At 39.6% G+C, this 26,846-nt stretch overlaps 1 protein-coding gene across 4 annotated transcripts; it reads right to left on the bottom strand.

Moving 5' to 3' along the window:
* Positions 1-1,033: 1,033 nt before the first annotated feature.
* On the bottom strand, positions 1,034-26,846 carry LOC121634414 (choline transporter-like protein 2). Of its 4 annotated transcripts, none has more exons than XM_041977045.1 (22): positions 26,669-26,844; positions 18,523-18,571; positions 18,369-18,442; positions 18,205-18,289; positions 17,418-17,502; positions 17,089-17,202; positions 16,862-16,922; positions 9,594-9,717; positions 9,398-9,481; positions 9,174-9,286; positions 8,799-8,930; positions 8,610-8,709; positions 8,413-8,505; positions 7,476-7,560; positions 7,110-7,372; positions 6,933-7,027; positions 6,731-6,834; positions 5,537-5,610; positions 5,387-5,457; positions 4,797-4,885; positions 4,434-4,518; positions 1,034-1,724 (listed from the first exon to the last, which is right to left on the bottom strand). In XM_041977045.1, the coding sequence occupies exons 1-22, from the start codon at positions 26,694-26,696 to the stop codon at positions 1,618-1,620; spliced, it is 2,115 nt and encodes a 704-aa protein (XP_041832979.1). In that variant the 5' UTR covers positions 26,697-26,844; the 3' UTR covers positions 1,034-1,617. The 4 variants fall into 4 exon arrangements, with proteins under 4 accessions (XP_041832979.1, XP_041832971.1, XP_041832962.1 ...); XM_041977037.1 differs by lacking the exon at positions 26,669-26,844 and adding an exon at positions 20,342-20,561; XM_041977028.1 differs by lacking the exon at positions 1,034-1,724 and adding an exon at positions 1,873-3,959 and having other exon boundaries at positions 26,669-26,846.

The raw sequence follows: 26,846 nt of genomic DNA, 5'->3' as shown, positions 1-26,846 counted from the left end.
CTCTATACTATGCTGTGTATTCTGCAAAGCTCATAAAACAGCTTAAAACAATCCCTGATTAAACTGCTACAAGTAAATGATGATAGAGTGAATGATAAAAGTAAAAATATAAGATAAATGCTTAGAATGATACTGAAGAATAAAATATTTACAACATGGGAAAACAATGCCATATTTGAAACACTGAAAATCTTTACTTGAAAACAGCAAGGTTGTAACAAGGGGTTTGAATCTCTGAAAATGTGAGGCTGAAACTCTGTAATATGCATGTTGCACTTAGGAAAAAAAATCAAATCCAAAATTATGCTTGCAAGGTTTCAAAACTTATTTTCAGACTTGCAAAACTTTATTTCAGGTTTTAAATTTTTAAACACTGACTTTCACGGTTTCAAAACATTTTCTTTCAGTTTCAGATTATGGCAGTGTTCTCATCATGGGCCATGTAAGTAATTGTTACAGGGAACCAAATAATTGTATTTACTTGGTACAACTTCACAATACTAATCTCTGAGGTAACAACATGCAGTGTCCTGCTGCACAGTGCTAAAAGAAAGAGTAACACCGCATGTTGTTACCTCAAATATTAGTACTGTGAAGTTGTACGAAGTTGTTAATTAGATTTTACCAATATTAATATTTGATTTAACAAAAAAACATTGCCTATTAGCTAAAATCTGGTAGCATCCAACATGTGAACTTCGAAGCCCAGAAAAATTCACACCAGTTACTTCTGACTTGACCTATAGCTTTAGTGGTAGGAGTTACTTTTAGTTTATAATTTATATTTATGTGAGGTTGATATATGACAGCTTATGGAACACAGGCTGTACAAAACTTGTTTTTCTGTGTCTGACTGCAAAATATTACGGAGACACGTTTAACTATACACACGCTAAGTGCTGCTAAACAAAGGGACACATTGAATAAACAGAACATTTTCCTAATTCTCTGCAATATAATTGATGGGATGCCTTGTGGATTTAGTTTAATGTCTTAAACATTTTCTTGCACACACACACACACTTCTGTTAAATTTTGAAACCATGTTTTTTTTTTAGAAAACTATGTTTTATTTGAAAACATTTAAACTTCAAAAGTACAACAGAAGCCCAAAGAAATTCTGTACATCAGTTAATATAAACATAAACTTGTGCTTTGTTTCCGTTACATTTCTCTCTAAACAGATGCTGATAAAAGTTCTATCGGATAATTTAAGCACAAATATAAAAGTAGCAAAAAAAAGCAGCTTTAACAACAACTGACTGGCAGTGTACGTGCATGGCTTTGGTAACAAGATTACATATTCAAATATAAAAGCACAGCAATAAACAACTTTAACACGCTGTGTGTACCTTCATGTTGCACATGAAAACATGCTCAAACTAATCTTCAATCTAAAATTAAACATCAAAACACACTAAAAACATGCTTAAAATGGAAATAATCTCAAAACAGTTAAAAACCACTAAACTGTAGAAGGGTCCAAATCTCAACAAAAGAAAAACGGCATGAGAACGAGGCGATGTTGGTAGAACATCATGTAGGGCCAATGATCTAAACCATTTAGAGAACACAGCGGACTTGCAGACTGGTTCTCCTTGCCATTCAATCAAGCGCTCACTGAGCCGGTTCCGTGTTGTTCTTCTTGTTCAGGATTTTGCGGAGGCTCTCTGGCATCATGTAGGGCCTCTCAGCACTGCCATCGTTCCTCTCGAGATCCTCCACTGGAGAGAGATGCGATGAAAGGAAAGGGATCAAATTAAAGTCATTAAAGTTGCTATCAGTCCAGACAGATATGATTTGCTGTCATTTTTAGAAAATCTTCAGGACTTTAAAAAACAAACAAAAAAAAAACAAGTTTTCTAGAAAACGAAGGCGTACAGCTTTAATGAAGAGTTCAGACACTTTAAGCAACATGCGTTCATTTTTTTCATCATTTGTTGCTGTTAAACTTTCTTTAAGTTTTTAAATGTAAATCTACACAACTAAAATGTAAAGATGCTACAGAGCAAAAGGCTGAACTGATTCCTCAGTTCTCCTGCACACTATTTTATTATGGCTTCGTGCGAGCATTAAAGTGCTTTACTGAGCAGAATCTGGACACACAGACGATCATGTGACATTAAATGTAAACAATCATATTTGAACTGTAAGGTGCAAAATGACCAACTTTAACACTGTAAATGAGGCACATGACAGGCTTCAAGTTTATACTGGCTACTGGCAGTGGGAGGAACTGTAATTAAAATAATGAAAAAAAGGCAACAACTAAGATTAGCTACAGTTCCCTTCAGAATAGGCTGCTCATCCAGCATCCAGATATTTACCTGAGCAGCTAAACACATTCCAAGTTCAGCTTCACTAAAGACCACACAACATATTAAAATCATGCAACAAATCACACACATCTCATCTGATTAACATTAGGATGATGCTAAGTGTTCAGTTGACCATATCCTAAACCACGTCCCACTAATTATAAACACAGCCCATGAAAGGCTGATAGGTGAACGTTAACTGTGGTTTTAGAGAAAAAGCTACCGACTTCTAACAGAGACAAACACCAAGCTTCAGGTTTTCATTGCTAATGACGACTGCTAAGCTAGCAAGCTAAATTAAGCTAACTTAATGTTAGCTAAATCTAATGTTAGAAGTTGATCAAAAACACAGGAAACTCGGCCTCCCACATACTGAGTCATGTAGAAAATGTGAAAAGAATCAGGCTTTGCTTCTGAACTGCTGTGATCTGACAGTTTTTCTTTTGCTGCTAACGTTTAAAATTGCAAGAAAAGTCTTTTGTTTCAAGTCCAAGTTGACCACATGTTGCCGTTTAGCCTCCAGTACAGAATTTATCATCATGCTTGTTTGTTTCTTGTTCATCCCTAAATCAAGACAATCTGCCACCTATGACTTTCTATTTAGAAGATTATATCAATGCTATATAATGCTATATAATTTTAATAACTGCCTACTGCAGTTATCAAAAAACTTTAATAATGAATTAAAAAAGAAAAAACAAATCGTATGAGAGCCAATTGACAAATCCTGGTTACATAAAGCATTTCCAGAGTAACACACTTGTATTCATACTTGTATATCGATTTCTGACGCATTTAGACATCTGACAAAAACAGAAAAATGTGAATGAAAGCAGCCGTTTTGGGAATTTGGTTGTATTTATATACGATTAAATATTTTGATGAAAAAAATCTGGAGCATATGCAGCGCATCGTTTGGCTAATTTAAGTCTGAATAATTCAACCTCCAGCTGCATTATCTATCCATTGGATTAACACATTTAATTTCAGAAAGCTAACAGAAAATACCAAACACACTGAATTAATTAGGGGAGGAGTTTAGCAAATGGTCAACTAATCATTTCCCATATTTCCTTCTTTTAGTGGACACAGAAAAGGTAAATAATCAGAGTTACATCTATCAAAGTTAATCAGTGCAGGGCAGAGATTCAATGAGACCCACCAGTTTCCTTATCTAGGGTTTCCTTTTCTATAAACTGGACTAATCATGATTTCTTTTCATCAGATTATAAGGAACTAGACTGCATCTTTAAAAAGTACCTTTACAGCTTTACAAATAAAAGCTTAACTGAAATGAATCACTTTAAGGCTAAATGTGTAGTTGTGTTACAGCCCTTCGCTGAGATAAAAATACAGAAAGCAATATCCTGCTTGGTAATAAAGCTCCAGCTCTTTACTACAGTGATAAACAGTAAAGAAAAAAAATCTGCATTTTTCTGTGCTACAAAGTCAGTGAAAGTCCTTGTTTCTAAGCGTTGTCGTCCTCCGTCTGCGGTTTGATCCGGTCGTCTTCAGCCTCCTGCTGAAGAGCAGAAGACCCAGACGGATCCTCAGCCTTGTCCTTCCACAGAATCTCATGAAGAGTTGAGGACATGTAATAAGGCCTTGCAGCTGAACCGTCGTTACGCTCCAGGTCTTCACCTTATCGTGTGTGTGTATATTTGTTTGTGTTAATGGGTGGAACAGAAGATTAGTATAAAAAATTAAAAGAAATCAAAGTAAAAGTGATAAGTGTTTGAAGGGGGGTAAATTGGGAGGTGGAGAATTGTGGGAAGTGAGAAAAAGGGAAAGAAGAGACAAAAAGAGAGAGGAAGTCAAATAGCAAGCAAGCAAAGCACCCACAGGCAATGCAAGTTAAAGCTCATCACAAAGCCGGCACTTTTATCAGGTAACAATAAGCCAGACTTATTTTTAAATAAGAGAAGTTTAAGTGCAGCGCCCCCCCTTCAAGCAGCTTAGAATTAGAGACGGCCCAAAACCAAAAGAGCACAGTCAGAAAAACTAAAGATATCACCACAATGATTTCTTTACTTTAACATTCCTACATCATTTTTCTTCTACGTGTCACAAATTAAACACTTTGTGGAGAGAAGAGACGGAGGAAGCATCACTTACAGAAACACAGGAACAGCGTGTCCACACACATGGCGTAAACACTGAAGAATCCATGAGCGATGAGGTACGAGCCAATCACCACAGTCTGATGAGAGCAAACAAATGTCATTCACACACACGCACACAGAGGTTAAAATGCAAAAACTGAATGGAAACAGAATAGCACAGTTATTCTGTCCCTCTTCTAATCATTTAATACAGGTTTCTGAAAAATAAATCAAAATTACAATGAGTTAAATATAATGTACACACAGATATAAAATATAAAATATATAAATGGAAAAAAAACAGGTACAAAATAAAAATTAGATTCATACACCTATAAAAATATAAAACATAAAAACATTAATTAAATAACCTCACCAGGATGGGCACCCAGTAGTAGTGAAGGTGGGGAGCAGTATTCTCAAACGCCTTCACTCGTCCAGAGAAGAAGAAGAAGGCAAAGACCCCTGTGGACAAAAACAACAAACTCATCATCTGTACAGTTCATTTACTATCATTTCATATTAATTATTGATATAATTTATTCCTGCTATAAAAACTCTAAAAGTAATTTAAAAAATTATTTTAAAAACATTTAAAAATTTTATGCACACCGAGCGACTTGCTCAGTGTGCATTTTTTGCTTATATTCTACTTTTTGCATTTCGTGCATTTCATGCAAGGAGGTGATGCATGGAAAGCACATTAAAAATAAAATTTGATTTGTTAAAAAAAAAAAAAAAAAAATCGAAATTGAATTCTTATAAAAAAGGTCTAATATGGTCCCACTGAAACAATAAAGCCAAAAGCTGCATCCAGTTCAGTGAATGTGCTTTATTTACTAATAGTTTAATAAGCCCCACAGATGGCTGCAAGCATCAGTGCATGCAGACATACAATTTAACAAAAAAAAAAAAACCTAAGAGTGCTTTCATGTAGTTCATCAAGGATGAAATAAACTAACTCACCCACAAGCCCCACGATGAGCAGTTTGCCCAAAAATAAGAGGAAATCAGTCACTTTATCCAAGACAGCAACCCTGAAGGATTAAAGACTTTACTTAGATTATTGTTAATTAAAAATAAAACTCTGGTTAAGCCATGACAAAAAACAGTTACCTGATCATGTTCCTCATGAGGAGGAAGAAGGCATCTCTGGCAGATGTGCAAAAGTTTTTGCCATATATCGCCACCTAGCAGCCAAGTTTACACATTACATCAACAGAAAAGGTCCCGACGTTAGTTTTAATGTTGGTACAACAACACAAATTAATGGGTTAACAAGTTTGCTGCAAATGGACTCAGATTTCAGGATCACTTCAGTGGTAAACATGGCTAGATCACCATGGTAACTGATGTTGCTCAGGAAAAAGGTCATGTTTAGAGTTTAAACTGAACAGGTTAAATTTCTGATAAATAGCATATTTGAAAATGACTGAAACTGACCAGGAAGTATACCACAACCATAGGATTATCTTATAGTCTCAATAATAAAATTATGAGGAAAACAAAAGCTAAAAAATAACAGTATTGTGAGCATCTATTGCAGGCACCACTAGCCATAACAAAAGGTAAATTCTAACTAATTTAGACGTGCAGCTGTAAATAGTTTTATATATAAAAAAGGGGATGTGGTTGTTTCTGTTGAGGTCCAGAGCTAACAGAGTATCAGACAGGGCTTCAGATGGGAGGAGGGGGATCAGAAAGTGAGGGAACTGCTTTAGTTTTTAGGTTCAGTTCTGCATGAAAAGAAGGTGGTGATGGTTTGCAAGTGAGATTTGAACAATTCTGGGAGAAAAAAAGGGAAGAAAAACTAAAAGACCTGTTGTAAAACATGATCAAACCATTATAATGCCAGATTCTGGCTTATGAGTTTATATTTAAAAGGTTAAATTGGTAATATAGAGAGGAAGCAACAACAGAGGTTTTGTTTCCACAATCTCTGAAAAAGAGAAGAAGATGGGAGCTAAAGGGGATGCTGCTGCTGTTTCTTCCAGGTATATTTATACAGGCTGGGAGTTACACTTATCAAATAAGGGGGTAACTACACTAACATATGCTCTAAAGTTGGGGAGTGTTGGGCTGCTATCAATTTAGCATTTCTGTTACTGTGACTAACAGAAGAAGTTTTATCAGTGATCAATCTACAAGCTCAGTTTCATTTTGTATCAGTGAAGTTATTTTAATTCATCATCACTGCAGCAGAGTCAGAGCTAAAAACCACCTTTAAACATGTGAATGTGTCAGAACAGCTTGTGTTTACTAACGAACAGTTTCCTGTTGAATTCCCCAGTAAATTAAAACAAGACCAACCATAATGTAGGCGTTTCGATTCAGGAACTTGACAAATTTTTCCAGACACCAGAAGCAGCACTTCAGACAGCACAAAAGGAATTTGGCAAACTTATTTTGGGCTCCTGTGAACGACAGCACAAGTCGATGGATAAGCAAACATCATACACATCTACTCTGAGGTCTCCTACAGATACTTTAAGGGAGTATTAATCTACCTGACCTTTCAGCTTGTGGTCCAAATACTCCAGCAAAACCCTGATGATCTGAATGATTGAGAGGATAAGGGAGCCAAAGGCCAGAGTCCCTGTGTGATACCTGAAACAGGATTTAAGTCATTCTCAGTTGTCAGCTGAGAGACGGAGCAAACAACACAAGTTTACAATAAACATCTACACACCTGAGAGCTCTCCCCATGGCAGAAAACACTGGGAAGGCAGGAATGTCAGCTGGTTTGCTGAAAGCCCAGTAGTAAGAGGCAAAAGCACCGGCTAAGGTCATCTGTCCCAGAGCTGTGACGAAGTTGGCACACCAGAAGAAGAGGAAGACGTTGTAGAACTGCAGGCCGATCAGGTATTTGTGGTAAGCCGTTTCTCCACCGTAGAAAGCAAAAAGGCACTGGGAGTTGGGGCACTGCGTCTTCATGGGACTCGTCGAGTAGTTCTGAAAAGAAATCCCAAACAGGTTCCAGAAACCCAGAACATTTAATGCTCAATGAGACCAATAAAGAGATAAAGACCACAGAAAATGAATGAAGGGAACTTACAGCTGGGTTACACGTTGCTCTGGAGTACTCACACGCCGTCTCATTGAACACTTTGTAGATCGGTTCATTAGAAGTAGACAAGAAACTGATCTTTTCTGTTAAAGTCTACAATTTAAATTCTTCTCCATGACTGGATGCAAAACATGCATGTTCTCTCTGTAAGCCAAACAAACTCATACATCAGCTCATTGCAGTGCTACACATTTACATTTTGAAGCTGGAAACTACAAATCTAACAAATCCATCGGGCCTGTACAACATTTCCAGTATTGTAAATTGAAAGTTTATGAAAAGGGCTCAAGCAGACTTCCTTATACTCTAAGATAAATCACACAGTAAAAAAAGTTAAATAAAAGGTGAAATCAACAATGACAAAAGCAACTAGACACTATGTGTGTTTTTCAAAGTGAGAAGCACTTTATAAATAAAAAACGTCCGTAGTAAACAGAAAATTACCAGGACATTTTTCTGTTAAGTGTACAAACACTTTCGTTAATTTAAAAACCAGAGTTCTGTCCTTCCACTGTAAATCTCCTGCTGTATTTGCTGAATAAACCAGATTAAATTAATTGCTCTGGGGACATGTTTAATTTATCCAGGATCAGTTATTAAGTTCTTATCCTGCATAATTTCCAGTGAAACACAGATTACAGCTAGTAGTGGTGGTGGGTTTCTGTCTCTGTACTGTCCCTCACATTCATGAAACAAACTTTGTTTAAATATAAACATGTGAAATAAAGCACAAAACACAAATTTAGAGGGTAACAAACAAAAAGGTTAAATATGAATTTCCCATGAGCCTTTGCGGTTTTGTTAATGCATTCAAAAACATGTTACATTTGAATACAGAAAAGGCCATTATAGCAGACGATACGTCTTCATGAGCCGAGGATAAAATCTCTCTACTTGTGTATTTATGAGTGAAAGTAAAGGATACACAGCCGTTACTGCCCAGTAGGCGATGACCAAGACCAGGAGGAAGAAAGTGATGAGTGGGTAGAGAAGGGAACACATCACATGTCCAATGGCTCTGCACACAGGATAAAAACAAAAGATTTTCAGATCAGAACTATCCAACTTTATCACCCTGTTCCTCCTTTTTCCACATCCTCATGCTCTGCTGTGAACTCTGACTTGCTGGATTCTTTAATGAGAGCAACGGCGATGAGGATCCTCTTCCTGAGGAAGATCAGCAGCAGGATGATGATAACGTCCACGATAGCCAGGATAATCACTAAGAGGAAGAGGGAGAAAATACAATGTCTCACAAAAATAAAAGGCTTATGAGTCTGAGAGCATGTTGTAGTTTGGGTTTGTACTGACTGAAGGCCAGCCAGGTATCTCTGATCTGCAGGTAGACAGAGAGGTCTGTCTGGAAGCCCAGTTCCTGCAGAGTCACATTAGCGCCTGGTTCTCCTTTAAGGGAAGCGTACTCCATGTAGCAGTGGAAAATACCTAGAGAGCAAGAAAAACATAACATTTGTTTTTTAATCCATCCCGGTCTGTTCAGACTCTTTAAGTAAGAGTACTTTTAAGGAATTTAATCAAATGCATTGAACATATTCAACCGATTCAGGTACAAGTTGGAGCTAATAGCGACTCGTCTATCTCCAAAAAGGCTGCAAGTCCTGAGTCCTTTCTTGGCTACAGAGTTATAAACACCCCCCTAAAGATAAGACTGTGTGCTTTGGCTCTTACCGTATCCAATCACCAGTATCACCATGGCAATCATGACCCAGATCATGATGCCGGCCAGGAAGCGCAGGAGGACGATGAATAGCAGACTGGTGAGCATGGCAATAACCAACCCTCTGCAGAGTGAGTAGTGTCAGTGGGTGAACAGAGCGTTCAGCCGGTGTTTAACTCACACCGACTGGATCAAAGTGAACAAGAAGCAGGAACAATGAGGATTATTCACTCACATGATGATCCAGTACCAGGACTGTGTGTAATCCTCAAAGATTTTCATCACCACCTGACGAGCCTCAATAACCACAGTGGCGTTCCTGTGGAGAGACACCTGTGTGTTTATCCGGTCCCACAGAGAGGAACTACTGTGACGAGAACTGATGTGGCAGCTTGAGGTTGTGGCTTTTTTAGTGTGACAATTCTACTCACTTTACTCCATCCACAAGATCCTTGGCGTTTCTGATTTTTCCGGTTCCATCTTCAAACGTAGAGCTGTTTCCTACGGTTATCACACCACCTTTCATGCCCAAACTTGGGAAGCACCTACGAGTGACTGAATGACAGTAGAAAAAGAAATTGTTAATTTTATACACCAGGACATACAAACCAGCTGGTCTTCATCAGGGGCTTCATGTACAAAAACTTGTGTGGATTACCCACTGAAAAATGGCATACACTCAAATCCAGAAAATGTTGTACGCACCAATGGAAAAAAAAAAAAAAAAAAAAAAAAAAAAAATCCAGATGTATGAATTTGTCCACATGCATGAATCCAAGCACATTTCTTTTGTACATCCCAATTAACATGAAATTGAGTGCATGTGTTGGTGTACCCGCCTCCTCCCTTTCCATGCCCCTATTTAAATACGCAAATCATATTCAAATGAGTCCGAACCCGAGACTACCCTCTCTGCACGATCAGAAATTTAGAAGAATGAGTGTGACAGGGAAAAGGTGAGGCTGCCTAGAGCCTACGACATTTTACACTTTATGCATGGGGTTATTAAAAGGTCCCATATTATGCTAAATTCACTTTCTAAAAGGTTTTCCAACAGTCATGTATCTTCCTAGTCTGTGAGGCCCAAAAATAAAATTTTCTCCCCTCACTTGCTTGCTCCACTTTTTAGCGAATGTGTGCTCAAACGGGTGAGTCTAAGCTCTTTGGCATTTGAAATCAACAACATGCACTCTGGACATGATACCATCCGACTCAGTTTTTACCTCAGTAAAAAGTGATCTCCTGCTGATAGTTAACAGCTCACTGGCATCAGGCATTTTTCCCAAGTCACTAAAGATAGCTGCTATTAAGCCACTCCTAAAGAAAAGGACTCTAGATATCTCTATAATGAACAACTATAGACCTGTCTCTAACCTCTCTTTTATTTCCAAGAATACTGAGAAAGTTGTATTTCACCAGCTTCATGACTTTTTAAATGAAAGTGGAAATCTTGATAAAATTTCAGTCCGGCTTCCGACCTCATCACAGCACTGAAACAGGTCTGGTCAAAGTGTTAAACGACATTAGGTTGAATACTGATTCTGGTTAAGTATCAGTCGTGGTTCTGTTGTATCTCAGTGCTGCGTTTGATACTGTAGATCACAGAATCCTGTTGCACAGGCTGGAAAACTGGGTTGGACTTTCTGGAGCGGTCCTTAACTGGTTCAGGTCCTATTTAGAAGGCCGGAGTTATTTTGTTACGATCGGCAGCTTTGAATCTGAGCGAGTGGTCATGACTTGTGGAGTCCCCCAGGGGTCAGTCCTTGGACCTCTTCTGTTCAACTTGTATATGCTCCCTTTGGGTCAAATATTACAGAACTATAGCATTAATTATCAAAGTTATGCAGATGATACCCAACTTTATGTGTCTCTGTCACCAGATGACTGCAGTCCAATAGACTTATTGTGTCAGTGTCTGGAGCAAATAAACACCTGGATGAAGGAGAATTTTCTACAATTAAATGAAGACAAAACAGAGATTATTCTGTTTGGTAGCAAAGAGAAGAGGGTCAGCATTGGCAAACACCTGGAGACTCACCGACCAAGTTCGTAACCTTGGAGTGTTGATAGACTCAGACCTGACTTTCTGCAGCCACATCAAAGCTGTCACTAAGACAGCTTTTTACCAGCTCAGAAACATCAACAGAATTAAAGTTCAGTCTCCCGGAAAGACCAAGAGAAACTCATCCATGCATTCATCTCCAGTAGGCTGGATTACTGTAATGGTCTTCTAACAGAACTTCCTAAAAAGAACATTAAACATCTGCAGCTCATACAAAATGCTGCTGCTAGAATTTTAACCAGGACTAAGAGATCTGAACACATCACACCAGTTTTGAAATCTTTACACTGGCTTCCAGTCAGTCACAGAATAGATTTTAAAACCCTTCTGATTGTTTACAAATCCCAGAATGGTTTAGGCCCAGAATACATCTGTGATATGTTTAGAGAATATAAACCTAGCAGAGCTCTTAGATCCAAAGACTCTGGTCAACTAGTCCAGAGTCCAGACTAAACATGGAGAAGCAGCATTTAGCTGTTTTGCTGCAAACAAGTGGAACAAACTGCCAGTGGAGATTAAACTTTCACCAAATGTAGACATTTTTAAATCCAGGTTAAAAACATTTCTTTTCTCATGCGCCTATGCATGAAATCTGCATGTTTACTTATTTTTTAACTTATCTTGCTTTTAATAATTTTAATGTAATTTATTATTTTATTGTGATTATGTGTTGATGCCTTTTACTATTTCTAAATATCTGTAATGCCTTTGTTTTATGTAAAGCACTTTGAATTGTCCTGTACATGAAATGTGCGATACAAATAAACTGCCTTGCCTTGCCTTCCCTTTGTGGCCTCATGAAGGGAAATAACCACTGATCCCGGTAGTGGATACTGCCTTGACCCACCCCCCCAGCTAGCTGAGCCTGCCCTCTAAAATCACCGAGCGGACGCCAGCGAAAGCCAGAACCCTCTTCCACAGAGGGGCGTGGACAGGCACCACTCGTGAACATTTAAAAGTTCTGGGGCCTCATTTATCAAGCTGGCCTATGAACAAAAAACGGCATATGCCAATTATAGTCAACTTTTGGGATTTATATAAACCGAACTTGAAACGGCAACACCAACGGTACAGAATAAAATCAAGGAAATGCTGTACACAATCCACTATTACCTTTCACACCATATGTTAGATAATGAATAAAGACATTAAAGACATTATTAAAGACATTCAGTATTAATTCTAAGAGTGCACGCTTGGAGGGAGAAAAACAGGATTTCCAGGAAAAAGGGAGATATAAGAACCTCAACCACTAATATATGTTCCATCATTGAGTAACAAAACGTCCATGTTATAAAATACATTCAGCTAAATGAGGTGGACAGTCTGCTGCCAGCATGAACCAGTCGGTAAAAGGAAATGCGAAAAGTAGCTTCAGTCATTCATTTTAAAGACCCAGCAGAGCGGGACACAGACTGGGGTTCTCGAAGTGATGCAACGTTTATGAAACACTAAGAGGTGGATTTCCTTTTATCTATTCTTACACAATGCTTTTTTATTGTTGTCCTAATTTCTGTCAAGACGGTCTTCATTTCCCGCAACTCCTTGGCCACCTCGTTAATAGTGATGATTGTGTCCCTCTGCACCTGCAGGACTTCCTCTGAGTGTTTATATTATTTAACACTAAATAAACTGCTACCAATCTCAGATGTATCTGTACATATTTATTTTTTTAAATTAAAACAAATGTCTAAATTACCGGCAATAGTGCTTTCATCTAGCAGACGCTTTTCGCCAGAGTGATTCACCCCTGTGGGATTTGAACTTTGGTCTCCAGCATGGGAGACGGATGCCCTATCAACTGAAAGACCCAGCCACACCATCTGATGCCTCTGGCTTGTCTTGCCTTCTGACACGGCATTGACAGCACCTACTGCCTACCTACATACGCCACCTGTAGTTTGCTTTGCTACGCAGTTTTATAAATGAGGCCCCAGACACAGAAACAGCCTATTCTCCATAGAGCCCACTGGAGCCACTTTTGGAATGGACGGAATTAAAGACCAAGGCTGAATTTGGCCCCTTTGGGCTCACCACCTGCAGGAGGGGCCATAGGGGTCGGGTGCAGTGTGAGCTGGGCGGCTGCCAGAGGCGAGAACCCTGGCAGTCTGATCCTCGGCTGCAAAAGCTAGCTCTAGGGACGTGGAATGTCACCTCTATGGCGGAGAAGGAGTCTGAGCTGGTGCGCGAGGTTGAGCGGTTCCGGCAAGATATAGTTGGACTCACCTCGACGCATGGCTTGGGCTCCGGAACCACTGTCCTTGAGAGGGGCTGGACCCTCTTCCATTCTGGAGTTGCTCCTTGATGAGAGCAGCCGAGCAGGTGTGGGCATGCTCATTGCCCACCGACTTGGCGCCTGTACATTGGGGTTTACCCTGGTGGACGAAAGGGTAGCCTCCCTCTGCCTTCGGGTGGGGGGGATGGGTCCTGACTGCTGTTTGTGCTTATGCACCAAATAGCAGTTCAGAGCAGCCACCCTAAATCCGAGTGGTGCTTTGTTGTTGGACTTCTGTGCTCGTCATGGACTGTCCATAACAAACACCTTGTTCAGACATAAGAGTGTCCACATGTACACTTGGCACCAGGACACTCTAGGCCGCAGTTTGATGATCGACTTTGTAGTCGTGTCGTCGGACTTGCGGCCGTATGTTCTGGACACTCGAGTGAAGAGAGGGGCGGAGCTGTCAACTGATCACCACCTGGTGGTGAGTTGGCTCAGATGGTGGTGGAGGATGCCGGTCAGGCCTGACAGATCCAAGCATGTTGTGAGGGTCTGCTGGGAACGTCTGGCAGAGTCCCCGGTCAGAAAGAGTTTCAACTCCCATCTCCGGCAGAGCTTCAACCATGTTCCGAGTGAGGCGGGGGTGAGTGAGTCCAAATGGGCTGTGTTCCGTGCTTCTATTGTTGAGGCGGCCAGAGGGGGTGGTGGTCCTCCTCTTCAAAATAGGGGGACCGGAGGGTGTGCTCCAACTACAGGGGGATCACACTCCTCAGCCTCCCCAGTAAGGTCTATTCAGGGGTGCTCGAGAGGAGGGTCTGTCGGATTGTCGAGCCTCGGATTGAGGAGGAGCAGTGTCGTTTTCGTCTTGGTCATGGAACAGTAGACCAGCTCTACACTCTCTTCAGGGCCTTTGAGGGGACATGGGAGTTTGCCCAACCAATCTACGTTTGCTTTGTGGACTTGGAGAAGGCATTCAAGGACTTGGAGAAGGCATTCAACCGTGTCCCCCGGGGACTCCTGTGGGGGTACTCCAGGAGTATGGAGTGGCGGACTCGCTTGTTCGAGCTGTCCGGTCTGTGTTCGACCGGTGTCAGAGCTTGGTCCGCATTGCCGGCAGTAAATCAGAATCGTTTCCAGTGCGGGTTGGACTCCGCCAAGGCTGCCCTTTGTCACTGATTCTGTTCATAACCTTTATGGACAGAATTTCAAGGCACAGCCAAGGTGTTGAAGGGATCCAGTTCGGTGGCCTCAGGATTGGGTCTCTGCTTTTTGCGGATGATGTGGTTCTGTTGGCTTCATTGGGCTGTGATCTTCAGCTCTCACTGGAGTGATTCACAGCCGAGTGTGAAGTGGCTGGGATGAGAATCAGCACCTCCAAGTCCGAGACCAAGGTCCTCAGCCGGAAAAGGGTGGAGTGCTCTCTCCGGGTCTGCAATAGGGTCCTGCCCCAAGTGGAGGAGTTCCCGTATCTCGGGGTCTTGTTCACAAGTGAGGGAAGGATCAACAGGAGGATCGGTGCACCATCTGCAGTGATGCGGACTCTGCATCGGTCTGTCGTGGTGAAGAAGGAGCTGAGCCAAAAGGCAAAGCTCTCAATTTACCAGTCAATCTACGTTCCTACCCTCACCTATGGTCACGAGTTTTGGGTAGTGACTGAAAGAACAAGATCGCGAGATGGATGGTTGAATTTGTGGTAATACACTTGTAGCTAGGAACCCCAGTGTGGTCAGCACCTGCATGGGCACAGGCAGCACATGGCTCGTCGCCATGTTGCTCTCCAAGGCCAGTCACAGCTCTGCTCAGTTCCAGGAGGATTGCTCTTCGCAACCTAAAACAGCTGATGAGCCAGTTGTCATCATGTTCAGGTAAATTTCTCCGTCTCTGAACACATGCTCTCTTTGTATCGGTACATTTACAGCGTCTAATACGGCTAAAGCAGTTAATGGTTTTAATGGTTATTTTTGCACCGCGTTGCACATTGCCACTCAACTGCAGATACGTGCATGTGTTGTTATTGCTCATCAGAATTTAATTGTTCATGTGTCTCCAATGTGTGCATCACTCAGTCCGAGGACAAACTGTTTTCATATTTAATTATAAAAGTTTTCCAGCCTGTTTTTGCCAAAGCATCAACAGCTGTAGAAACGTACGTGCACCAGTCATGCCACAATCATTTCGCTCTTGATACATCTGAACTTTGCCGTGACAATGAGTGTACGCCACATTTTTGTGTGTACGCACCCTTTGTACATGAGGCTCCAGGTCTTGAAATTAGGTAAATACAACCAAAGATGAACACATGACTTACAATTCTGTTTATTTATAACAATAATGTCAAAATGCAGAAGCAGTGTAGAAGATGAAGATTCAGTAGCTTTTAAAACCAGCTTTTATACAAATAATTTTTTTTCCCTGTATGAACTTATCAGTCTCATTGTTATGGAGTTTTGTCCACTTTTACTTACAGTGTTGCTTCAGTTCAAGTTTATGGACTTGAAAGAGCGTTTCAGTCAATTTAAGGTCAGGACTGACTGGACGAAGTGAACATCTTGATTCTCTTCTTTTTCAGTCATTTTGCTGTAGATCTTCTGCTGTGTTTGGGATCATTTTCCTGTTTTATGACCCTATTTCAGTTAGGTTTTAGCTATCAGACAGATGGCTCCCACACTCTAGGATACTTAAAAAGATTTTTATGGTCCACTCAATGATTGCAAGGTGTCCAGAACCTGTGGCTGTAAAACAAGCCTAAATCGTCACCTCTCCACCACATTTGTGCTGACATGCTGTTTGATTTTCTTCAAACATACTGCTGCGCAACCATGAACAAACATCTCAACTTTAGTCTGGTCTGTCCAAATATTCCAGAAGGTTTGTGGTTTGTTCACACGTAAATATGCAAATCTAAGCTGTGCCACCATGTTCCTTTTATTTAGAGGCTTTCTCCTGCAACAACATACTTCAGTCTTTTTTTTCTAACCGAGCTCTACGGGGTCTGGATCAAGGTTTTGGGTTTTTGAGTTTCTCTGACCACAAATTCAGGACATCGTTGGAGTCCGACAATGCCAGCAGTGCATTACACACTATAATCTTTAATCTTTACCAATATTATGAATGTGCCCGATGGCAGACTGTCAGCTTGGAGTGGAAAGGCCACAAGATCATTGCTGATGTCTTTCCTTCAGGTTATTTTGTTAACACACCAGGATGTTCCAGACCAGCAAAGTGACAGAACCTGTGCTTTCACACTGTTTATTAGTTTACTCCATTAGCAGCTGACTGCTTTTTACTTTCAAGCCCTTGGAAGTAGTAAGGAAGGGTGCATTTACTTTTTTCACATGACTGCTTGCAGCAGCTTACAATCTACTTAACTCAACATTTCATAAAAAATACATAAAATACATAAAAATTAAACTCACAGGGCTTGCTGGGCATCAGCATGGCAGGACAGAGACCCTCGCTGAGTATTTGTGGTACACCCTGAAATACAGTCATTTATTTATTTAATTGCCAAAAGCACAAACAAAAGATGCAAAAGTATTTCCAAAGAAAATCAGGAAAAAAACAAAGCAAAACAGTAAAAATGTGTATTTTTTAGATCAAACGGGTCTAGAATAACACTGGAAAATGAAAAACAGCGATGTACCATTGATGAAGTCACACCTTCCTTGCAGAAGTTTTTGTAGTAGTCAAAGTCCTTTTGGTTGCTGTGGACTTTGACTAACGTCATGAACTTATCAGGGCAGCTCTCCACACACATCTGAGGATCAGCAATTTACAGCAGGACACAGTTACATCATACAAGAACAGGGACATGCAGAACAGTAAGAACTGTGCACAACAACACTGCAGTCATGCTGGAAGAAGAAGAAACTGACATCATGTCTTCTCTATAAAATAACTGAGCATTCATAACTTAAAAAAGAAATTGATTGATCTCTGAGAAAAACCCAGGACACAGAGTGAAGTTTCCACCTGTGTAGTTGGACACTGGAACTCCAGCAGCACCATGGGGCTGGCGCACTTCATGATGTTGAAGTAGAACAGGAATTGTTTATTCCTGTTGAATGTGGGGGGAAAAAAAAACAAAAAACTCAAAACCATGAGACGGTCACTTTTATGTCATAGTTTAAAACTTGCATTTAAACATTTTTAAAGAAAATGTTTTAAAAATTTAAATTAGGACACCTGAAGTTTAGTTTTACTCCAAAGAGCAGATGTGAATCTCTTACATTTTGTTGTTGACTAGATTAAACTGGAGATGTAATAATACAAAAATGTACTGTAATGTAATGTACTGTGCCCTCCAGCGAGGATCCTAGGATGAGATGGAGTGGTGTTGAGTTTATTTTGACATACATTTGTAAACTCAACACAGAAATGTGGTCAAATCAGCTGATTTTCTATTAATTTTCTTAATTTAGTTTGATTTTTGTGCATCTTCAGGCCCAATATGTTAACAAAGTAGGTTAAGGTAAAGAAAATTATGATCAGACATGGGCAAACTTGTGGTATATAAAAAAGGTAAAAATTAAATTTTCAAAAAGGATATAATCTATGCTTTAGATGTATGATGACTTATTAATAACAGGAGTAAATTCCCTCTATGTACTGGGGAGCAGCTTGGATAACAGACGGTCAGCTTCAACATTTGATGTAGAAAAACTAGAACTTCAGCTTTTATTTCACTCTGTAACTTGCTCTCAAATTAAAGAAGAAATGTCCACGGTGACAGAATTACATTTGTCCTTAGGAAACTTACTCGAGTGGCGTGCCGGCCTGCCCGCAGAACTGGCCTCGACTGTCTGTCGGGTAGATCACCTTCCTGGGGTCACCCTGGGACCAGGCTGGAAAGCAAACATTACAAAGCTTGATCGATCATGGCCTGCTCTTTATTTTTCTCTCATTAACAGGTACAATCCTTACCAAGTATTCCCACTGCTATATAACCCAGCACAGCAAGAATGAAGAAGATGCAGCAGACAATGTCTGTGCAGCCCCTAGAACAAGAAGAAAAAACGAGTTAGAAGAAGACTTTGTTACCTAAACAGTCAGCAGTGAAATCACAACGCCACCTCACCTGTTCTGGATTGGACCTTTGAAGGTGGGATCATATTTTCTCGGCTGGCCTACATGAAAAAAGAGGAGCATTTATCATTCAATGACATGACAACCTTATCTTCCTCCCTTTCTTCTGTCACATGACTTTTCCCTACAGGCCTGACACGCCTGACAACTCAAAATTCCTCCCTGGTGACTAAAGGCTGGTACATACATAGGGATCTTATAAATCTAAAGAGATTTTCTTTTTATGTTTGGAACCCCACACGTGAAGATAAAAAAAAGAAAAATCAGGCATTTAACCATTTTGCTCACACTGTGTGTGGTGTGCTCTGATAATCTCATCACAAAGCAGCACACACATAACTATTCTGTCCCGCAACCGATCTACAACCTAGTCCTCCAAGACAGAAATGTGATCAAATGTGAGCTAACAAAAATGAAGAAGAAACACGGCAACAATCAGAAAAATGAAGAAAAACCATGGCCTAACAAACCAGAAAACAATACCCAGCATGGCAGAGGACATACATGGTGAAGGAATGATGGCGGTCTTCCAACTATTGTTAACCGAAAAATCCAGAACTGAAAAAAATAGCTTGGAGACAGCGTGAACACGGACTTTATATCCTTGCTTCCTAGTCATCTTGCTCTCTGATTGGCTACAATGCATTCCACATCATAATTTTTGGAGTCACAACTCCGGAGTCGTCGGCTTTCCTCACACACGTTAAGATTTTTAGTCGTAAATATGAACATGTTCAATACTTCTGATGGTCGGCCACGACCCGTTTCGGAGCAGATTGTCGGGATGAATTTGCTCGTAACACACCTCAGAACGAATAATAATTTTATAGGAAAATCTTGCTAACACAGATTTGTGTCATTTTAAACCATGAATACTCTGAACGGAAGAAATTGAATTTCTGTTCATGGATAAAAGTGATGATTTATACATTTTTGTGTGACAACGGCTGTTTTAATAGAGTCAAGATTGAAGCGTTTGCTTTCTGTGAAATTGAAATTTTACTGTAAGCTGCTGCTGAAGACCTGGATGGACAGAGTAGGAATGCTGAGTAGCAAGAAGCCCCTTCTCCATCTGATTCAGCAGACTCAGCTTAATGCAGGCTGTCTGAGGTCAGACTCAGAAGCAGGCAGAGTCTCTCATATCTAAGCAAATTACGTCCTACAGCTTTATTTGAACTGACTGTGGGAAACATGTTTGTGGAGCTGAAATAAGGACCAAAATAATAATAAAAAGAAAAACACCACCACATAAGCCTCGTTAGTCACTAAAATATTTACTACAACCAAACCAAAAATTAAAGTGTGATATTGTCTGTAGCTTCTTTGCATGTTAATTATGCATGTGGTGAGTGGGCTAATGCTGAAGCTGCCACTTATCCTGGCCATCAGAAAAAGCAGCTTCCTGTCAGAAAGGGTGTGGGTGTCATATTTCATGTGAGTGCTACCATTTGGTTTGGTCACTTCTAGCATGCTTTAACAAGTCAAGAAGAGAAATGTATATTTCCATATATTTAAATGATATGTACTCAAAGAAAAAAAAAGCCTCCAGAGTTTAGACCTAGCCCATAGTATCTGTTTAGCTCCCAAACACCTGTATAATCAGCAAATCTCTCAGCAGCAGCTTCACACAAACACACCTGTTTTCAACTCTGCAGTGATGACATGCCGATACTGCCGCTCCTATTTCACTTATAACTACACATACATTTCTTTCTTTGTAAGCAAAGAACAACAACTTCGCAATTTTGTCACGTTTCTTACATGAATGCAGATTAAATAAGATGAATGTTTAATAAAACACTAATAGTTACCATGCTTTCCATAAAATTCTCCTTCCTCGGGCATGTTGAAATTCTTTCCCAGGCTAAAAGCTGAAATGCTCAGAAAAACTTTAACGTCTTGTCGCAAACAAAATGATCAAGCTCGAGGGAAATGTAGGTACTGTGGAGGAAGAAACCAGTCCAACCTGTCTCTGAATAGGCTGTGCAATCAGGGAAGCTCCACCTAACTTCATGCTTCCCCTCCTGTTTATTCTGAAACGACTGCTTCCCTCCAATCTGTGCTCCACCTGTGAGACTCCCTCAACCTCCTCCCTTTTCCAAAAGACCTTGTTCTCTGTGAAAACTCAAAGCCACGCAGACAAGAATGTGATCTCATGTAAAGGGCTGAGGCTGAAAGAGAAAAAGCTACAGACAGCTGCGAGTTAACGCTGGGAGGATGTTTTAGAGAAATGTCAGTAAGAAAACAACAATGAAAAGGTGTCCTGATCTTTTGCTGCATGTTGAGAAGGACTGATTGATTTCAGGAGTGTGGTGTATTTCTAGAAAACAACTTGCCAGAAACTTCAGTGTGTGTTCTTTTGGAAGCAGGAAAAGCAGTAATTCGAGGGAAAATAATTTCTTTCTCTTCCCATAAGAACAAGAAGGAAACTTCAAGAATTTTAGTTAAGATTTGCGTTAGAACTCAGAATTAAATCCTTAGAGGACGCTTACCATGAAGAACACACTCTGAACGATGTAAGGAAAGCTAAACTTGAACTTAATGAAATAATAGATAAAAAAACAATTCTTGGATAATCAATTAAAAACAAAAAAAGGAGAAAACAACCATCTCCTCTGTCAAAGATCCAGAAGGAAACATCAGCCACGACCCTGACAAGATAAATAACACTTTTAGAGACTTCTATAAAATGCTATATAAATCTCGACTAAACACAACAGATGAGAATACTGATCAATTTTTTAGTTACATCAATCTTCCAAAATTAAAACATGAAAATAAAATGGTCTCGGATTCACCTCTTTCAGTCCATGAAGCTCTCCAGCCCAACAATAAAGCTCCAGATGGTTATCCAGCAGAATTCTACAAAGAATTCAGTAAACTTAACACTGGCACCCACTTTCTACAATATATTAGAAATAACAGAAAAATAAAAAATAGCTTCAAAGATGAATTTAGCTAATATTATTAAAACCAGGAAAATACCCCACACTTCCATCCAGTAACCGTCCAGTTTCATTAATAAACATAGATCTTGAAATAATCTACAAATATCTTATGCTTCACAAAGATAGTTTTTTTTTTTTGCGATGCATAAGATATTTGCAGCTGGTTGGTGGTGTTAGAGACAACAATCCAATCTATCTACTGTATCTTTGTCTCCTTTTCCTATTTTCTACTTTCTTTTTTACTTCTCTCAAATATTCTCTTTTTTTCCTGTCCCCTCCCAGTTACATAAATTCCATAATTTGAAATAAATAAATAAGATAAAAAACTAATAAATAAATTTAAAAAAAATTATCAAGAGGAGCCTTATACCCTTAAAAGCTCCCCTTGGCAAAGCAAATTTATTCGGCACATCACAGCAGCCAGACTGTCATTCTGCTGCTACCATGCTGGACAGGACAAGCAAAAGAAAAAAAGGAGTGTGGTGTATTTCAGAGTATAAATACTATTAGCAGCTGCTGTATCAGAGCTGCTCTGAATAATACTAAATAGCTCAAATTTGTGATAAAATCCTCTCCAATTTATTGGAACAGGACGAAAGGGGGGAAAAAACATTTGGCATGTTTTTGTTTTTTCTTTTTTTTTTTTTTTTACTCATTCTTGGCGAACGGATGTTTTGGACTTCACTGTTCTGCGCTCACCAGCCAAAAGCAATCAGAGCATGTAAAACACATTCTTCGCTTTAACAAAGAGCACACTGACACAACAAATGCTGAAAATGTTTTTGCAAACCCTGACAGAGGCAAAAAAAAAAGGGAAAAATAAGCTGAAATGACTGGGAGTTTCCATCTGCTCTGCTTCTGCTTCTTGGCCAGTATTTTAGCTCATACCATCACAGGCTTTGAGTGTGTTTGATGAGTTTTCTAACATAACAAAACCTTAATCATCCAGTCATGAAACGAAACCAGAGGCATGTAGTTTCTCTGGTATTTCACTGTGTGGATGACAATACTGGAAGCATGTCAAAAGAGTAGCTTTAAATCTATGAGTCATGAACATCCCAAACCATTAAATCCAAACTATGTTGATTTAAAGATGGGATATCAAACTGGTTTGAGTAAGTCTTTACAGAGAGAAAAGAAATCTTAGGTATAATCATAGCATGAACTTTCCACTCTTTGCCAACACTGTTATTGTCTAACACGTCCTGACATTCTCCGACTCCCCCGCTTTAGTTCCTCAGTAACTCCCTTCACATCCTGCACCTACACAAAATGTCTTAAAAAAACTTTTTTTTGTAGCTATATTTCTATCAGTTTGCAAGGACGCAAGATTTTAATTTAGGGATTTTCCAAAAACAGTATTTCATTTACAGCTGTCTTTCAGACAGCACAGTAGGCAAACTCCTCCGTTTCTGGAAGTTACAGCGACTCCTCCTCACCGTTTGTTTCCCATATGTCTTTCATTACAGAGAGGGGGTGTGGTTTCTGCATCTGAACTTGGACTGCAACGCTAAGCTCAGATCTATTTATGGAGTTACAAAGGAAGCAACACAAAGACCACACACATAAGTTATAGCTATCTAGAAACTTTTGCATCCTTTAGAAAATTATGGAACATGGATTTCTGACTGACTCTGGACGACTTATCAGCTGTTTCTCAGGAGCTTTGTTAACTTAAATGGACAATCCTGCTGTGCATCTGGATGGCACTTAACAAAACTGATGTAATTAGAGACATCCCTCAGCAGTCTGCATTCAGTTTTTGACTCTTACTGTTGAGAGAAGCCCCGTTTAAGCAGCTGATCTCTTATTTAGAAGAGATCTCCAAACAGCAACATGAGAAAAGCACACAGCCTCTTACAACATGACTAAAAATAGAAAAGAATCAACTGGTTTCTTCTACGTCTTAAAATTCATCATATACAACCCCTCGCAATATTATTTAAGTTCACTCTCAATGCTTCCACATGAATTGATCAAATACCCTTCATTGATTTGTAGTGTGCTCAGTAGGAGCCTTCAGGTGTGTGTTTACACAATGCCAAGGAGGAAATACATCAGCAATAATCTTAGAGAAGCAACTGTTGCTGCACACCAGTCTGGGAAGGATTATTAGGTCATTCCCAACCAATTTGGAATCTATCATTCCACAGTGGAAAAGATTATTCAGAATTGGAAAACATTAGAGACGTATGCCAAGTTCAGTCCAAGCAGAGCACAATACAGTCTTTCATTTTTAAACGGAGCGTAGATTTAGTCACACTTAGCAGATAAAATATATACAGTAGAATAGGATAGAAAAGGAATAACTGAAATAATAATAAAAGCAGAATAAAATAAAGTTATAACACGTTTAAGCTGCTAAAAAGTCTAACCATCTGTTAGTACTGACATGGCAGAATTTCCACATATTGTCTGGTCTCTGGAATATTGTTAGTGAGTAACATGTTTATTTCCCAGCTATTTTCCTGAGAAATTCAAACTATACCGCTTCCTTGCTTCTGGGATGGTTTTAATCTGGGAACTGAAACTAAAACTAGAACTGGTTCTCAAACTTTTTTCAACATTGTACCCCCCTGTGGGATAATTTTTTTCAGCCTTGTACTCGCTAACTAATGCCAACCTGTTTGGTTGGAAACTGAAGTGAAGAAAATGCTGCCATCAGGTCCTGATTTATTAAGATTTGTAACTAAAAAAAACACTTAAACTTTAAACATTTTTAAAGGACATACTTCAAACATGTTAATCATCCATGAGTAAATTCATGGCAAATGCATTCATGTAAATGCTAGATAAAACTAAATACTGCATATACATTTTAGTTTATAAACTTACATATTATTATTTTATTTATATCACAAGATTATTATAAATTTTACATGGACACTTTTTTTTATTTTTATTTTCTCAAGTACCCCCCTGGAATGTCTCAAAGTACCCCGAGGGGTATATGTACCCCTACTTGAGAAGTACTGAACTAGAGAATGTTTTCCATGTGAATGCTAATTACATGAACTTTGCCAGCTGTGTGATCTACACCAGGAATATCCTAATCTGGTCTTAAAGGGCCAGTGTCCTACAAGTTTCCCTGCTTCAACATTCTTGATTTAAATGAATGGATCAAAGCTCCACTACTGTGATGGACTGGAGACCTGTCCGGGGTGTACCCTGCCTCACGCCTGCTAATTCCTGGGATAGGCTCCAGCTTCTCCACGACCTTGAATTGGAATAAGTGAGATATAAAATGAATGAATGAATAAAAATGTAAAGAGAAAAGACACAATTAAGACACTATTTAACAATAACAGTAAAGAGGAAGCCATTTCAAAATCTCAGCCTCACTGCTTAAATTAGACAATATTAACAAACATGTGGTTTCTGATTGATAATTAACAAGTGATGATTTAAAGGGGAGCTTTCAAAACTGTGCCAACATATTATTGCCCTTTGTACCATTTGTAGCTCTTCCCTCTGAGCCTAATAAACAACCCGCTTGTGCTTGAAGTTGTGGGCAAGTTAGCAGAGAGTTAGTACAGTCACATGCTACACTTTGGGCTGTGAGAGTATAATCGAGAACGTCTAAATGTAAACAGATGGCAGAATAGGCATGCTCTATGTTTAAAGCTGGTACAGAAAACTGAAAATGCACCAAGTCCAAACTGAGTGGAGAAACAAAGTTCATTTGCAAATATAAATCTGAACCACTTTTAAGTAACGGGGATAAGAAGACAGAGAGTCTAGGGATCAGGTTTCAAACCACTCCCTTCTAAGTGTGTCTTATAATTAGAGCTAATATACACCAGGGAATGGCTGCATAGCTGTTTCAGATCCTCTCATTGTGGTTTCCTTCATATACATCAGCTTGAAATTACTCCAGCACGTAAAACCAGGGTGGATCCTGAACTCAGTCGTGGCATGTTGAGGTTTTAGTCCATGTTCCTTCTGTTTCTGAGAAATACACACAGGGTGATACACAGAAGGTTTCTTGTGGCTGCTTCCTCAAACCATGCCTAATTTCATAAGTGAGATTGTTGCCAAGTCATCATTTTCGCCTTCCCTTGGCATGAACATACATCTGTGCTTTCGCTGCTTTTCACTTTCCGCACTTTCCACACACACACATACACACACACACACACACACATACACACACACAGTATGCACTGCTTCTCTTGGTAGGTTAGTAAAGTGAATCAATTAGCCATCATGTGGCAGGGAGAGTGGGAAAGGGTGTGTGCAGACAAAGGAGGAGAATACTATGGACGCCTGTAAATAAGAAAATATCAACATCCTGCAGAAGTGGTGTTATTAAGAATAGTTTACATTCCAGACTGTCTAAGAAAGGAAGTTGTATCTATTACAGCATGCAAACGACACGGTTACTGACCCAAAATAATAGCTTATAAACATTCACCCTTTCTCTAATACAGTTTCTTTACAAGAATCATACAGGGGTGCATTGAACAGTATATTCCAGTATAAAAACAAATGGAGTTTGGAGCTTGAATGGCATAATTACAGCCACATCTGATAACTACAGGAGAAGCATTTCAACAGTGCTGACATCCCCACATTATTACCAAACTGCAGTATGAAACGAAACTGTGGGGACTGTGAAATCACCTGCTTGACAACTGGAGACCCCCTTCTCTTGTTTGAGGCATTTTCTAATAAGCTAAGCTCTATACTGGGCGACAGCTAAGCTCCAGTTGCCTCTCATACCAGTCTGAGGAATGTGGCAGCAACCGGACAAGCACAAGACTAACTGGGACATTGTACAACCTGACAATACACGAAGAGTCCTCCAAACTAGCCCACAGGGAGGGGGTTCCTGAAGATTAAAAACACGAGCAAAAGTGGAAATTGTATTAAAGCTACATGACTGTGGGAGACGTTATTAGAGTATTTGAGAAAGTGGCTACCACGTTCACGTTGCACGAGAGAAACTGATCTTTAAACTTTCCCCATAACAATGAAACCGAAGGAGAAGAAGAATGGGCGAGAGTCTCAAAGGCTAATGTTACTGAAACCGAGTTAGGAAATGCTACAACACAACCATTAACAAAAAGAAAGGAAGAAAGAAAAAACGATACCGCCACGCATCATAACAAAACTAGCAACATTGAACTCATATAAAAGTCTCGGGACAAATAAAGTGAAGCGTGTCCGCCTGGAGCGTTAAACACTTACCATATTTCGGTTTATCTTCCATTTCCATGACTGCAGAGTATTTCCTCTGGACCACAGCTGCTCATAAGCGACAATTACTTCATATTTCCAGCTTTCGCTGTAGTTACTTTGTAGTGTTTCTTTCAACTTCAACTTCGTTGAAGTCCGCTCCAAAATCTTGACGGTCTTATTTAAAGGG

This window comes from Melanotaenia boesemani, chromosome 2 (assembly GCF_017639745.1).
Source record: "Melanotaenia boesemani isolate fMelBoe1 chromosome 2, fMelBoe1.pri, whole genome shotgun sequence".
Classification (NCBI taxonomy): domain Eukaryota; kingdom Metazoa; phylum Chordata; class Actinopteri; order Atheriniformes; family Melanotaeniidae; genus Melanotaenia; species Melanotaenia boesemani.
The sequence above is the reverse complement of the archived record's forward strand: the minus strand, read 5'-3'. Positions and strand labels throughout refer to the sequence as shown.